The 15,139-nt window shown below is 42.1% G+C and overlaps 1 protein-coding gene across 1 annotated transcript in view; it reads right to left on the bottom strand.

Annotated features, from left to right (window-relative positions):
* Positions 1 to 14,852, bottom strand: part of dennd5a (DENN/MADD domain containing 5A) — a 34,630-nt gene extending 19,778 nt beyond the window's left edge. The window contains exon 1 of the mRNA XM_083697150.1: positions 14,599 to 14,852. Coding sequence (XP_083553276.1) covers positions 14,599 to 14,698 — 100 coding nt within the window. The 5' untranslated portion in view covers positions 14,699 to 14,852. The remainder of the gene's footprint in view (positions 1 to 14,598) is intronic.
* Positions 14,853 to 15,139: the final 287 nt, after the last annotated feature.

Here is a 15,139-nt window from a genome sequence, read left to right as displayed (position 1 = left end):
CCCGTCTGCCTCCCTTTATATGCACCGCACCTGGGTCCGCTTATTATATCAAAACGTTACATGTGAACACAGCAGTATGTTAATAATACATGAGAGAATATGATCAGGTCTCTGTCGGTTCAAAATGAAGTGATAGAGGATGAGATCATTGAAGAACACTTGGGGTGTAGTGGATCCTTAAAACACACACATGTTGTGCCAGAGTGTGGCGCAGGTAATAGTTTCGCTGCCTCCCACCACATTGTGACCCAGGGCTGACAGGGTTTGAATCTTGCTCCCAACCCTTTCTACTCTGTGTCTCCGCTGTCACTGTAATCCCATTTCTACAACATCTACCTATCTGAATAAAGAAGAAAAAAACCCCACAAGGGACGGTTTATAAATAAAACAAACACATGTTAACAAAGTGAAGTGCATGTCTGTTTAATAGTAAAGTAATATGGTAATTCAGGCAAACATGGATACCACCAGGACACTCCAGTCCTGCTCAAAGAAGTATTTGTTAAACAATACTTGTTATGAACCCTCAGTTCCTACATACATGGTCTATGGCAAAACATCAAGAATAGCCTGAGGTAAAAGCTGACGGATCCTAAGACAGTCAGGGGTGCATCATAAGACTGATCTGTGTTTTCACACTGTACATGGGGGTAGGGGGGGGGACAAAGTCAATGATTCATCCACCCTACTTCAAACACAAACTCACATCACAGGAATAAAAAGAGAAATTTGCTAGTTCTGGTTGGTTCTTTGTGTGTCTCTCTGTGGCATGGCCAGGATCCAGGCCTCCTCCAGCCCTGCTGTCACACACGTAAGAGACAGCATGGTAGAGATGGAGCTGAGCCGGGGCGGGGGAGGAGCCTGTGGCTGTGTGGGAGCCTTGTGACGTGTGACATCACATAACCTCTCCTCTCTCCCTGAGTCACAAGACAAAATCCAGTCCAAATCAGGGCTTCTCTCACCTGACTAACCTTAAAGACACCTGAATGATCTAGAACTATCGTCTCTGTGCTAACTGGACCACACTGATTGTTCTGCTAGCAAAGCTAAGCATGACTAGGCTAATCCATGGTTTACATCACTTTCTCACCTACAGTAGCATGATTTAGATATGACACACAAGACAGGAGATGTGGTTAGTCATGGAGCCATCACTAGAAAGTCTCTTCCTGTGTACTGAGTGATGTGATTCATGGTGTGCTTGCCTGAACATAACATGAGTGCTCATTTTAGAGAACAGAGCGACATCTAAACAAAGTCTGAGAAATAATGTGAGGGAGATGAGTGAAACGTTTCCAATTGTTGGTTTGTGGGAAGTCTTCTGTAGAAGTTGAGATGCTCTCTCACCAGAAAAGGTGACACCAATGAATGATGGGAAAATGCCTTTGTGTTCACATAACAGGAGGACAGGAGTGAGTGTTGAGTGGGACAGAGGAATATCACGTGTCTGTCTGTGTCAGGCTGAACTGTGAAGGCTAACCAACCACAGACAGCAGTAGAATCAGGGGCTAGAGGATTAACTGCCTAATCTTCTGGTTATTTTCACGTCCACCACATAGGCTGGAAACTAGGCCAGGAATGTAGACTATTAGACCACACAAACAATGGGGAGGAACGTCAACAATATATACCACAGAAAGGAGAGCCAATTACATGGAGGAAACACAACCTCAAGTCTATCCAGTCATGTCATGGCTGAGCTACAAATGCTGTACAACTTCAGTTCTATTGTTGTGCTGATATGTTATATTTTACATAAACCACGCACAAACCCTTCCCACATCTCACTTTTTGTCACTGTGACTGCGGAACCTACATGCTAAATACAGAGCATACTTTCACACACTAGACAGTATTTTCTGATAGGAAGCCCCTTACTGATAAAATACTAATACTAATAAAAATCTGCATCTGCTGGAACCTATTAGTTCTCATTTTTCTAGAATTACATCTGTATGTAGGCTGTCTAAATCCAGGCCTGTTATAGCCCAGTAAAAGTGATACATTAACACCCTTTCTTAAGTATTTGTATGATGTTAAAAAGCCTCTGTCATAGTTCACTGAATGAATACATTACCACAATGCCACAATGCCACAATGAACTCTGGCCCTTTCCTCTCTGTGGCTGACTGGTCAAAGATTTCATGTTGGGGGGAAATTGGTCAGTGTGGTTGAGGATAATCAAGGCTTTCTGCTCTAGGTTAGTGAGGAGAGCAGCCACCTTCTAGTGACAGCAGTGACAAATCTCCCTTACACATGGTGAGATAATGTTGTGAGGCTATGGGACATCAGGCGCAGTGAGTTTATCGACATCCACATTGTATTATATTTCATATCAAAACTGTTAGCTTTCTCATGACATAACTTCAACCAGAGAAAAAAACAACCCACTCTGCAGAGGAATGAGGAATGTTTTTTCTGCAGAGAGACGAGGACTGTGATGCCAGTTAGAGATATTGAAGAGTCAGAGCGTGTCACAGTTCTCCTCCTCCACTCTCTCCTCTCACTCCTCCCACTCTCATTCTGCATGCCAGGGACCGTCTCCCGGTCTGAACACCCTCCTACACTCAACCTACATACTACCATGCCCACCATGGCCAACTGAGCTGAGTGATTCAGGAGGACGGAGCGATGGAGGGATGCCTCTCATTTAGCAGAATGCTTAGGCCGAAAAAAATAATCTTATAGCATTGTGACCGCCTATGGCCTGTGAGCATTGATTACTTTATCTTATGATGACTGATGGATAGATGATTCACTTACCTAAACAAATGTATTTGTTGTAAGTCGCTTTGGATAAAGGCATCTGCTAAATGCCATAAATGTAAAATGTAAATGTAACATGACTGCAGAACAGTGGACATTGCTCACACATGAAAATGGTGCCGCAGCAAAGAGACATCATCACCCATAGAGCACTTCAGCCTATTCAAAAATGAAAATGCGACACAGCTACAAGGAACACTTGGCTCATTCACACTGTGGTGGAGACAGCTTATTTTTATTACATTCACACTCTTCAGAGCACAGCCTCCCTCTGGAGTGCCTATGTGTGTTTTTCTACTCCATTAACTGGGCCTTTTGGGATCTCACACACAGTTGCCCAACACAGCACAGCAACAGTCATCATTTATCGTTGTTTATTCGTTTAAAAAACCTGTACACCTCTGAGAGAGTGCATGGACAAGAAAGAAGAGAAAGACCTCCTTTGATAGATCCCAAGGAAACCAATAAGGTGCCCTTGTTTTAAGGATGACAATTGGATCCACAAGAGTTGGAGAATCAAAATTCAGACTCATGATATAGTGAGATATTTCAAAGAAGTATGTTGGATGACATACAATAAACTTGCAATATTCTTACTTTAACAAAGTAGGGGGGGCTTCCCACATGAGGAAGCCTGCTAGACAAATACTAAAAGAGCAAATTTTCCATGCCAGCAATTGGCACAAAGGGTGGCATACCTATTTAAAACATAGGAGCCTTGGTCATGGTGCTGCACAGTTCATGTTGTGGGTGTGTCTTATGCAAATTATGGGAACATTACCAGCCCATTTACATTTATGGCATTTAGCAGACACCTTTATCCAAAGCGACTTACAACAAATACATTTATTTAAGTAAGTGAATCATCTATCCATCAGTCATCATAAGACCAAGTAATCAATGCTCACACCAGCGGCCATTGGCAATTACTTATTAACAGGAGAGAACTTGTACAGGGGGGAAGTGGGGGTGAAGAGGTCTCAAGGGTCAGGGTTAGTACAGGGAGGGTAGTGGGGGTGAAGAGGTCTTATGAAGGACTGTTAAGATGTAGCCTGAAGAGATGGGTTTTCAATCTACGGTGGAAGCCCCCCAAATACTTGTTGTAGTTTGTTGTCCATTGTAATAAGAGATCTAGGATTAGGTACATCATACAGCACCATGATGTAGGACTCCTGCTACCCAGTACGTCCAACACTAGAACTGGCCCTTAGTCACCAGACCAGGTGTGCTTGGTCTAGCTCAGCATGCGCACATGATGGGCAGGGCTTGTACTTGTGGGACCATCCCATTGGCTTTAAAGAGCCAACTCCACCAACTCAGCACAGGAAGACTGTGGAAGACATGGCAGCGACTTCCTTGGTAGAGAGCAGGGATCTGGCTGTTTTGACTGGAATGTGTGGGTTTTATCACACTGCACAAAAGGGGAAAGGGCATAGTAATACGTCATGCATATAGAAAGCTTAATCTGCCTTATTGATTAAGAGCCACCAGTAACTCTTTTACCACCGGGACAAGACAAGTAAGGAGCAATTACTCCATATCTCCCAGACACTTGCATGGGGATTTAAAATCTGCTATATTATGCCAGTCACTGCTGGTCATTTATAGCAGAGTGGACTGGGATTGATGGGGTGACTCTATGATGATTCTAGCAGCATGAAGAGAGATGATTAGAAAGTTGTCCCCAGAGACAAAGACAGGGACCAGACTGTAGAGTCCTAACCGGTTCCTGTGAGAATGGATGGGATGAACAGCCAAACACATGGACACAGCTGTGCACATGAGTCTCCATAGAAAACACACCATTTCCCTAACATGTGAGACGGTTTTTGCATGAGCCAGAGCTGCTCTCCCAACTAGGGCAGTGGACAAAGGACAGTGGGACATCCTGGCACTTTTATCTGCAGTCTAAATACACTGGACCAAACAGGCCTGGTTTGAACGTAACAACACCACACTGCTCAGTTTACCAAGTAAGGCTAGTGAAGGAACAAAATTTAAATATTTTTTCTTCACTTTTTTTTCTTTTCCAAACATTTAATTTTTTTTGTAACTTAGCTTTTATTTTGAAGCACAGGGGTTATACAACAGGGGTTATACTTTGTTTTTTCAAAGTATATTTGTCTAAAGTAAATACCTACACATCAGTCAACACAAGAAAAAAATCTATGCTAGGACCAGTAACAATGCACAGTTTTCTTTGCAGGTACAATGCATAGAATGACATAGTTCAGCACGTTTCTTTAGACAGATTAGAGTGGGATTCCTAAATAAGGAAACCTGCTCAACAAATACTAAAAGAACACATTCTCCATAACTGAAGCCAACGATTAGATGGCCTGCCTATTTAACACATAGGAGCCTTGGTCATGGTGCTGCATGGTTCTTGTTGTGGGTGTGTGTTATGCAAAATATAGGAACATTACCAGCCCACAAAATACTCAGTGTAGGACCAATGGAATGGTTCTAAAAGAGAAGATTCCGCCCACCAGGTACTCCAGGCACACTAAAACAGATACGCCTAGATGAATTCCCAAAATGATGTCAGCCTACATCGCAAAGTTAACACATGTACACACCTCCACCGGTTGATTGCTTTTTTTTCTTTTACAAATCTGTATTTCACTTAGATCATATTATCTTTTGTTTGTTGTTCAGATTTTTGGACAGAGTGCTTTTCTTTTTAATTATAAGTACAATGCTATGTACAAGTATCACAGCATTTCTTCTTTAAACTGATTTGAGGCGGACTACCTACATAAGGAACCATAGTGGATAACTTCTAAACCAGCTCATTTTCCATACCTGAAGATGGTGATTAGATGGCCTGCCTATTTAACACATAGGAGCCTTGGTCATGGTGCTACATGGTTTGTGTTGTGGGGGTGTTTTATGCAAATAAGAGGAACATTACCAGCCCACAAAATACTCATTGTAGGACCAATGGAATGGTTCTAAAAGAGAAGACTCCGCCTACCAGGTACTCCAGGCATTCTAAAACAAATACGCCAAACTATCAGAACTAAGAAAGTGGTATGTAATGATTGCATCAGCAGTACATCAGGAAATATACAACAATATTATTATTTAACATGCAGAAAATTGTAATATATCATTCACATTATTTTAACAGGGACATGGAGGCTTCCCTTAATAGGAAACTCACTGGACAAACACCAAAAGAGTAAATTTCCATTATTCAATAGGGGATCTGTGTCATGGTGATCAGTGTTGCATGATGGGAGTGTAACTTATGCAAATAGGAGAGCAGGGGGTAAAACAATAAAATTGAGAAATGGTGACTAACTATTAAACTACTAGCACATTAGTCAAATGGAGTGTCATGACACAGAACCCTTACATTTCGACCTAGCCTCTGACCCCTCTCTTGCCAGGGATCTTCAGAACAATACCTAGAACAAAAAGGTAATCTATCTCCTCTGGCATTTACAGTGGCAGGGGGCTTCTGAGAGTGTTCTTGGTCTGTACTTTCCAGAAAGAGATGTATGCAGACTGTAACCAGGGGTGACATGTAAAGAATGACCTAGAGAAGACTTGTCTTAAAGGAGACACATTGTGCTCTTTCGCACTAAACCAACTCACTCTCTGAAAACCTAAATGGCAAGGGGGGAAGTACCAAGTATTGTTGTTTTTCTTTGGTTTTGTATTGAAGAGACTGAAATGAGAGCTTTTACTATACATATATTCAAGAAGTCCTCCAGCTCATTGGCAGCAAATCATCGCTATTTCCTGTCAAACAGAGCCAAGGGGCCCATATCATGTGACTCAACATGAACTGGCCACAGCTACAGCTTCACCTCCTCTGCAACCAATGGGGAAATGAATTTGCTTTCAAGAAAGACAGCATGCTGCTCATCATGGCAGACCGCCACCTCAGCAGAGCACAGCAGAGCTGAGCTAAACTGAGCTGAGACGGACAGGCTGAAGGTAATGAGGGACTCTCAGTGCATCATCAGTTTAATAAAAAAGCTATCTGCTCCTCTACCCTGCAGCTGCCTAGAACCCCTTTATAAGACAGGTCATATAAGACTCCAGTCATGAACATTAAAATGCAGGTTTCCTCTAAATGGAGCCTCTATTTCATTTGTTTCGAGAAAACTGGGTTTTAACATAACATTTTGTGAGTGCGTCTTGTGGAGCATGTGCACTGTTACGGCCGCTTCCGACGCCTGCCTGTGTCTGTCTCGTTGTTCTGTGTTGTCAAGCAGGCTGTGTGCTCCAGGACTCGGAGGCTCCACCCACTTCGTGGTCTCGATTGGAGCGATACATTCCTGCAAGCGCACCTATCGGGACCGAGCGCGGTGTGTATAAAAGTTGGGCTGTGTGTTGTTGAACAGTTCCCTTATGAGACTTTGTGGTAGACATTCGATGTTAGAGATAATTCGGTTTGTATTATGTACTGTGCATAACGCACTAGATTATTGTTTATTATTGTTTAGAAAACTGGGCCAGGCTTACTTTTGTTTTACTGATTCGCACCACACGTAGTGGATTCTTTTGTTTAGATTCTCAAGGAGTAGAAGTGGCTGTTCTTGAATGTATTTAAGTTTTGACTGCTGCAGTAGGCCAGTGAGGTTTTATTTTCGCTTTGGTTTTGTTTAAATAATTAAAGTTTAGTTTTGCTCACCTTTTAGGTTATATTTGTTTGTTTGACTTGAACAGCACCTGCTGGCCCTTTTTCCTTTGTTGTGTTACCATTGTTACCTTTACAAAAAGTCCTTCTAAATTCCTTGTTAATAAAATAACTTTAATTTACCAAATCCATCTGGTTTTATGTTGGATATGAGTTAGGCCTACATGGTGAATACTGTAATGCCGCTATATGGATATACAGAATCATAACACAGAATTACAGCTGGTCACAGCCTGGAGATCAAGTCACATGGTAAAGAAGAATCTTGGTTGATTATGTGTATTGCTCAATCCAGGGTGCACACAAAGATGAAAACAAAGCTAATCAACTTCCTCAAACTGAGTAATGATTTTGGATTACATGACAGCAAAGAGGAGAGATCGAACAGAGCAAAAAGCTGCTGATCCCAAATCAAAATACAAAATGCTTACATGCTCTGATTTCTAAATCCACAACTAAACCCAGGGCTAGACATTACTGGGGGCCCTCCCACCTTTTCCCTATTGAATCACACTACCATAGCAAACTCCAACACATTATTCAATTCCATAGGGTTATAGATTTGCTTAAAAACTATTTAGTTAGAAGGTGCCTCAAGGAAACTTCCTGAGGACTTGAGCTCCTTTAAAACAGCTATGAATTATTAACACACAGTGAATATGAGTGCAGAGCCACACTGAGCAGGCGTGGGGGCTTTCATAGCGATGTCATTCACTGAGAGGGATTAACAGAGAGGGGGTGCCTGGGAAACTCAAGGGATGTTAGCATCTGAATAGGTGTGTGTGTGTGTGTGTGTGTGTGTGTGTGTGCATGTGTGTCTCAGCTGCCTATCCCCCAGTGTACTCAGAGCAACCTGTGAGCTAGCCAATCACAGCTGCCTGGCAGGAGGGTTCTTTTTGCATATGCTAATCAGGCCCTCACCCTGCACCCCAATACTGCGAATAAAGCAGGGTTTTGTCATTACGTTTGCCACATTTAGGTTGCAAGAACTGCCGCAGCCAGTGTATATAACAGTGTTATAACTGCCCCCTGATGGAAGTCAGTATCATGAAAAAGTCTGAGCATAATGCAGGCCATTCTGATATTGTACATATCTTTGTTAAAATACATCATGATCTATGACAATGCATTCTGCAAGCAGTTATGAATCCTCTCTTCATTAGGCCTGGGAATTGCCTGGGATCTCATGATACGATACTATCACGATACAAAGGCTGCGATTCAATACACATTACAATACTCTATGTATTGTGATTCGATACTATGATATATTGTGATCCAACATTGCCAAAAATAAAAGTTGTTTTCATTTAATCATGGGAAATAGTTGTATCATGTGTAGAACATGGAGGTGAAGGTGGGCTAATAAAATAAAATAAAAAGTATTGATACAGAATCACAAAAAAGAATATTGCGATACTCAACTGTATCGATTTTTTCCCCCACCACTACTATTCATAGTGCCTCACTACAATGAGTTATTTCAAGTCTGTCATATAGACGATGAAGAGATCTTTGCAAAGATCACACAGCTTTGGACTGAACTTAAATAACTAAATCATTTTGAAATGAAAAGCAGGAGATAAAGGGAGTTCCATGGAAAAATAAGAGCCAAGCTTAAGAGGCTTTGCAAGCAAAAATCTATTAAAAATCAAAGGGAAAAATGTAATAGATGGCCGATGACTAGCTTGTGTCTTTGTGGCAGGGACAAAAGGAAATACAGTGCTCTACAGAGGAGGGCTTCAGGCCACGTTGGGAAGCAGAGCAAAATCTACCTCAGTCTTATCACCAATACCATCACAACCATACTCCTCCCATGTCAACATGTAGCAGTCGCATAAGGGCCTATGTGCATGTTATATCCTTTTTTCTGAGAGCTTGTGTCTAATTTTTGAATGGAGGAGAAGAAAAAAACACAATTATCTATGTAATCCAAATAATTCTCCACTTCCATGATGAGCCAGAGGCAATTCAATGTCTGCTCATTGGGAGAACATGAACTATAAGCAGTGACAGTATTATGTACCAATATAGTTACGAAAACACTGGTATGGTTCACAATGAGGTTGTAACAAAATAAATTCTAGCTTCTCCAAGTGTACTCCAGATCTCAGAAATATACCGCTAGAGGACACATCTGAATGAAATCATGGAGGGATTACACAATACGAGGTACTTTGGTTTCCGGGAGACTGACTTGCGCACGCACGCACGCACGCACGCACGCATTCATGCACGCACGCACGCACGCACGCACGCACGCACGCACACACACACTCACACACTCACAAAGTAGCTTTTGGACAACCGTTCTGAGAGGGAGGGACAAGGTGACAGTAGCCAGTTAGGGCTGCAATTTGACATGCCTCTAAAACACTCTCTTATTTGTGGTCACCAGGGAAAGGACCAACTGGAAACTCCCATTTGTCTTCACTGAGTCAAAACACAAGCCTTGGAAAGGTCATGACTCAGACCATGCTGTAAAGCTGACAAATCAGGACATGATCTCAAGTCACCTGAAATGTGGGCTTTCTTTTAAGATCACAACATGTCTGCTCACCTCAAGTGAAACTGCAACATCAGCATTTGGGCAAGCCCCTCTTTTTTCTCCAGTAAATAGCACAGGAAAAGATTGTGATAAGTGATTGCTGAGGCATCATCATCAAACTAACTGCAGCTTCAGTCCAATGAGCACTGAATGCTGTATAGCCTCCTCTGATTGCTCAGTGGCTGGCAGCCTGTGCTGTGCTGTCTATTCGCTGTGTCAAAGAGAGTAAGTAGGAAAGAGAAGAACGTTGTTAGCATTTTCCATAGAGCATCACGTAATGTGAACCGCTAGCGGAAGTTGCTATTGACTAGCAACCCTCTTGTTACATACATGTAGTTGTCGAGCTGTTTCTTTACAAAAGTCCCTGGGAGGAACATTTGCTGTGCATTTCTCATTCACTTACCTTGGTCTTTATTGAGAACCTTCTCTCTCTCTCTCTCTCTCTCTCTCTCTCTCTCTCTCTCTCTCTCTCTCTCTCTCAATGGGCAATGAAATAGCAGGAAGTTAGTTCACTCTGAGAACATATGCAGTGGCTTGCAGTGTCTCCTTGAGTGTAGGGAGGTGGAAGGAGAGCTTGCATGAGCCACCAAAATAGCTGCATGTGAATGCATCATTTAATAACCATTAATAGTTTTAATATGTAGCAGGATACTCCATATCTTTAGTGTAGACAGAAAGGGAAAGATGGAAATATTGCTTATTTACTGCCATCATAAGTGGCACAGCTACAGAGGCCACGAGGGGAGGAGACAGGAAGTAGGGGTCAGGGAGGAGGGGCATGGGATTTCAGGGCGAAATAGGCCAGAAATAAATCTCCATATATTGTTAGCAATGGAGCCATAGAGAAATAAAGGCTAGAGCTGTCTGGATGTCAGTGTACAATAAGTGTCCAGTCCCCTTCAGTAATTAGCCACGTCTCTGTAGTCAGAGCCTGTGAGAAGCAGGGGCCAGGCCAAAGAGAGCTTAGACACCATAACCCTGCTTATCCACTTTCACTACCCACAATCCACACCATCCATCTGGATAGCCAAGGCCATGGCAGCCCTGACCGTATACAGCTGGCGGAGATTCACCATACAATCACTGGGGTTACATTACTAGAGCTAAGATCACTTGTCTTTCACAAATATAACTTTGAACAAACATTCCTACAATGTCTCAGTTGTGAGACAGTGGCACTACACTATAGTGCTTTGTACATTCACAACACTACTACTGTACTGTGTGTAAACGTATTACTCAAGACAATAGCAAAAGAACAATCTAGAATCCGTAGTTATGCCTCGCCTTCAACCAGTGAGACAGCATTCCTAGCGCATTTGCTTGCACATTAGCTACAATGTTGCAGTAGCATTGGAAAAGAGCTAGTATGTGTGAGTTTGTAGCACTCCCAACAAAAGTATTAGCCAAGTTTCCGCTCTAACCCTCTAGACTGCTATGGTCACAATTTGGAAGACTATATTGGTGCTCTTTTCTTAGGGGGTCCCCCCAAAGGGAATGCTGGAAGGCTATCATTCTTGAATTCCGTCAGGCTGACCTCGGAAACTGTTGTTAACTAAAACTGTATGTCTAATGAGTGCTTACTGTTACAGCCGACCATGCTACAAGTCTCAGCAGTGCACCATGGCCATGTAACTATGCATGGAATGGCAAAGAGGACAAATTCCTCCTCCCATATCACCTCTCAGCCAATGGCAACCTCAGCCCCAAAAAGGCTTTGTATTGTCCCAGAGTCTCTGCAGGAGATATCATGAAGGCCAAGTATAGAACCTGTAGAAAGTGGTCTACAGTATTTTGCATCTAACTATCATACAATTATCAGTCTCTCTTCTTTGATGACAAACACAATTTGCCCCTTCATGGGGAATAGTCTAGTGAATTGTACTTTCACGAGCTACTGGAGCCCTATCTTGACGCCATTCGAGGCTTGTGCATGAGAAGATGAGACACAATAAGGAACTGAATAGCCTACTTCTGTAACACCATTCTTGATAAACAACAGGGAAGTAAACAATGATTTCCAGGTCTGTAAATGACTCTACTTCCACTTTAGCTAGGACAGGAGATATATATCTCTTGCTTGTGTGTTATCTTAACACCCCCCCCCCCCCACTTCCTGTGATGTGGTTAGGGTTAGGGTAAGGGGAACAGCATCTTAATGAAAAGCAGAACCTTACAGTTCAGTGAAAGCAGAGACATGTTAAGTTTGTGTTGCATTGTGTTGCAGTGTGTTGGGTATGTTTTGATTAAAGTAACACTATGCTCTAATTTCAAATCCCTTGAAAGATTTTAAATATTGGCATTGAAATAGTACTGCACTTCATTACTCTAAATGTAGGGGAGTTTATGAGGAGAAACAGTAAAGCCAAGGCAAGGGACATGTTCACCTGCCTGTTCCTCATATTTGTTCGTTTTTCAAAGAGAAAGCCTCCAGAAGCGAGCCACCGAGGTGCAGAGCAACTAATGATGTCTCATGAGGGAGCACACACACGCACACGCACACGCACACGCACACGCACACGCACACGCACACGCACACGCACACACACACACACACACACACACACACATCCATAAAACTAACATTGTGCTGACTCATTATGGAGACCAACTGCAAGACTAAAGTCTAGAATAGTAGGAGTTGAATAAATCTGTATCTTTTTTCTCTGGTTCCTATTCAGTTATAAAGCATTTTTCCTCAGTGGTTCATTCTATATTAAGTCAGGGATCAGGATACAGGAGAGGATGATGTTTACATGTGAATATGTGAGAGATGGTTTGTGAGGTTGGTTGAGTTAATAGAATTTAACTGAATTTAATTGTAAAAAAGAATGTTGCCTGACTTGTTCTATTCAAACTGTGTCTTGGATTATAACAAGAATGTTAATGTTATGTATGAATGTTAAAGTATGTTGATGGGGCACTTAAGTGGCGTCGCACACTAAGGTGCATACCATTTTATCGCAAGGTCCCTGACTCGATTCCTGCCATCAACATATCCTGCATGCCATCCCCCCTCTCTCTCACCCATCCTTCCTGTCAATCTCTACTGTCTCTCTCCAATAAAGTAGAAATGCCTTAAACATTTTGGAGAAAAAAACATGACACAAGAACTGGTGCACCCTACACCAGTTGGCAGTTTCAAATGCAGTGTTCACAAACCCATACACAACTATCCCGCAACACACACACACTAATCATTACCCAGCCTGCCTGCACAGCCCCCCCCCCCAACTGCTTTAAGTATCAGCTACCATCCTCATGGCCCTCCAGAGACTGTAGGCACTCCCAGTCTTACAATGACATCATCCCACCTTCCCCGTGTGCTGCCCCCCGGGGAGCATGTTATGGCAGAGACGGTCCCTGATACTCCCAACTTCCCTTTGTTTCCTGCACTCACATTTAGCCAAAACATTGATTATTGATCTCAATCTATCACACTCTGTATCTTTAGAGTGAACTACTGGCAATAGCATAAACATTGAACCAAATGCATCCAACAACATTTTTTATGATTTCAATTATAGGCTATTTGGTAAATAAGGGATGACATCCCATGAGAGAAGCATTATTTCTAAAAACATAACTGGAAGCCGTACATCATTTGTTTACAAAGTCTCCTATGAAAAACAAAAACAATATGTTTTGGTTATGATAAGTAGGATAGTTGACCATAGACAACCATAACCATGCTTGTTTACCTGTGTAATTAATGCTGAATAGGGAAACATGCTTGTTTACCTGTGTAATTAATACTGAATAGGGAAACATGCTTTAGTAAGCGCAGACAGTAGGCTATAGACTTCAGTCATAACTGGAACACAATGCAACATGCAGCCTTGAATCCTGTATTGTATGCCGCAGTAAATCAAGGTCAGTGATCTTTTAATAACGTGTACGAACGTCATTTTTATTATGGGCTCTCACCACAGGAAAACATCTAAAGGTTCAGACCATGGCATAAAAGCATTATAACAAATGTGAAATTATATGCATGCATAATCTATTCTTTTTGATTAACTTTCACCTTGACTTGGTTTATGAGCATACTCATACGTATTTGCACCCTAGACAAATTGAGTAGCCTATAGGCCTACAGCTATAAACGACGAGGATCCAGCCCCCTAGGGAAAGCTTTGAGAGTTATGGTTTTTAACCAGTGATGACAAGATGTATATAGGCTCTTGAAATATTATTGTCAGAATCATTAATTAGGCCTGTTTAGGAACAGATCCCGGTTATTCCAAACAAACGACTAGTGCCCATTGAACCAATGACTATAGTACAATCCCCACTGAACCTCTAAGGGCATGCAGGCTAGCCTAGATCAATAAAATCTTTTCAATAAAATGAAATACAGGTAGCCTATGATTTAAATGTAAGATATTACTTAATTATCAAATAACAATTGAGTCAAGGAAAGCGTTTGACAACAACACCATGATGCGCCGTCATATTTTCTGATTTATTATCCCTAGATTTATGAGTCTCAGAATGTATAGCCTATGTGTCCAACAGGAAAGACAATATTGTTGGCATTTTCCGTAGACCAAATGAAACACACATAATAAAGCATAATGCATAATCTTTGACAATATTGGTTCCCCTATGCTCACTGCCCGACACTTACCGGACAGTTCGTCTGGTTCCAGCCCGCTTTCAGTGTCGAGTCCGCAGATGACAAAATAATCTGCGAATCGACAAGAATTCGAGCTGAAGCCGGTGGTCATTTTGAGACTGGTCCGGTGATACCCTTTTTTTTCGCCTTTTCAGTTTGGTGCATATTATAGGATCCAGAAGAAATGTTGTACAGCCATCGTGGATGCGCTGCAAAGCCCGAAAATAAGAACAGAATGGCACCCGAAATGCATTATGGGTCCCCAAGTACAGCTGTTTTCATCTGCCTCAAATCCCTTCTCAACCCTTGCAGTTTACCCCTGCGTAGAGGGAACACTGCGCATGTGCAAGGTCCTTATGAGATTACGTTATGCACTTAACCCTTCAGCATCTGAGATGCATCCTGTCCTTTTAACGAAGCATCATCATATCCGCATCAAATTAACCTGCCAAAACCATGAATATGCTGTGTAAAATCACGTTGATGAGGCACAAACTCATAAATGCTTGGAAAGAGCACACACCTTTATCTCACCCATAATATAGCATAGGCT

Source organism: Argentina silus, assembly GCF_951799395.1.
Source record: "Argentina silus genome assembly, chromosome: 2".
Classification (NCBI taxonomy): domain Eukaryota; kingdom Metazoa; phylum Chordata; class Actinopteri; order Argentiniformes; family Argentinidae; genus Argentina; species Argentina silus.
Note: the sequence above shows the minus strand (reverse complement) of the source record. Positions and strands in the feature narration are given on the sequence as shown.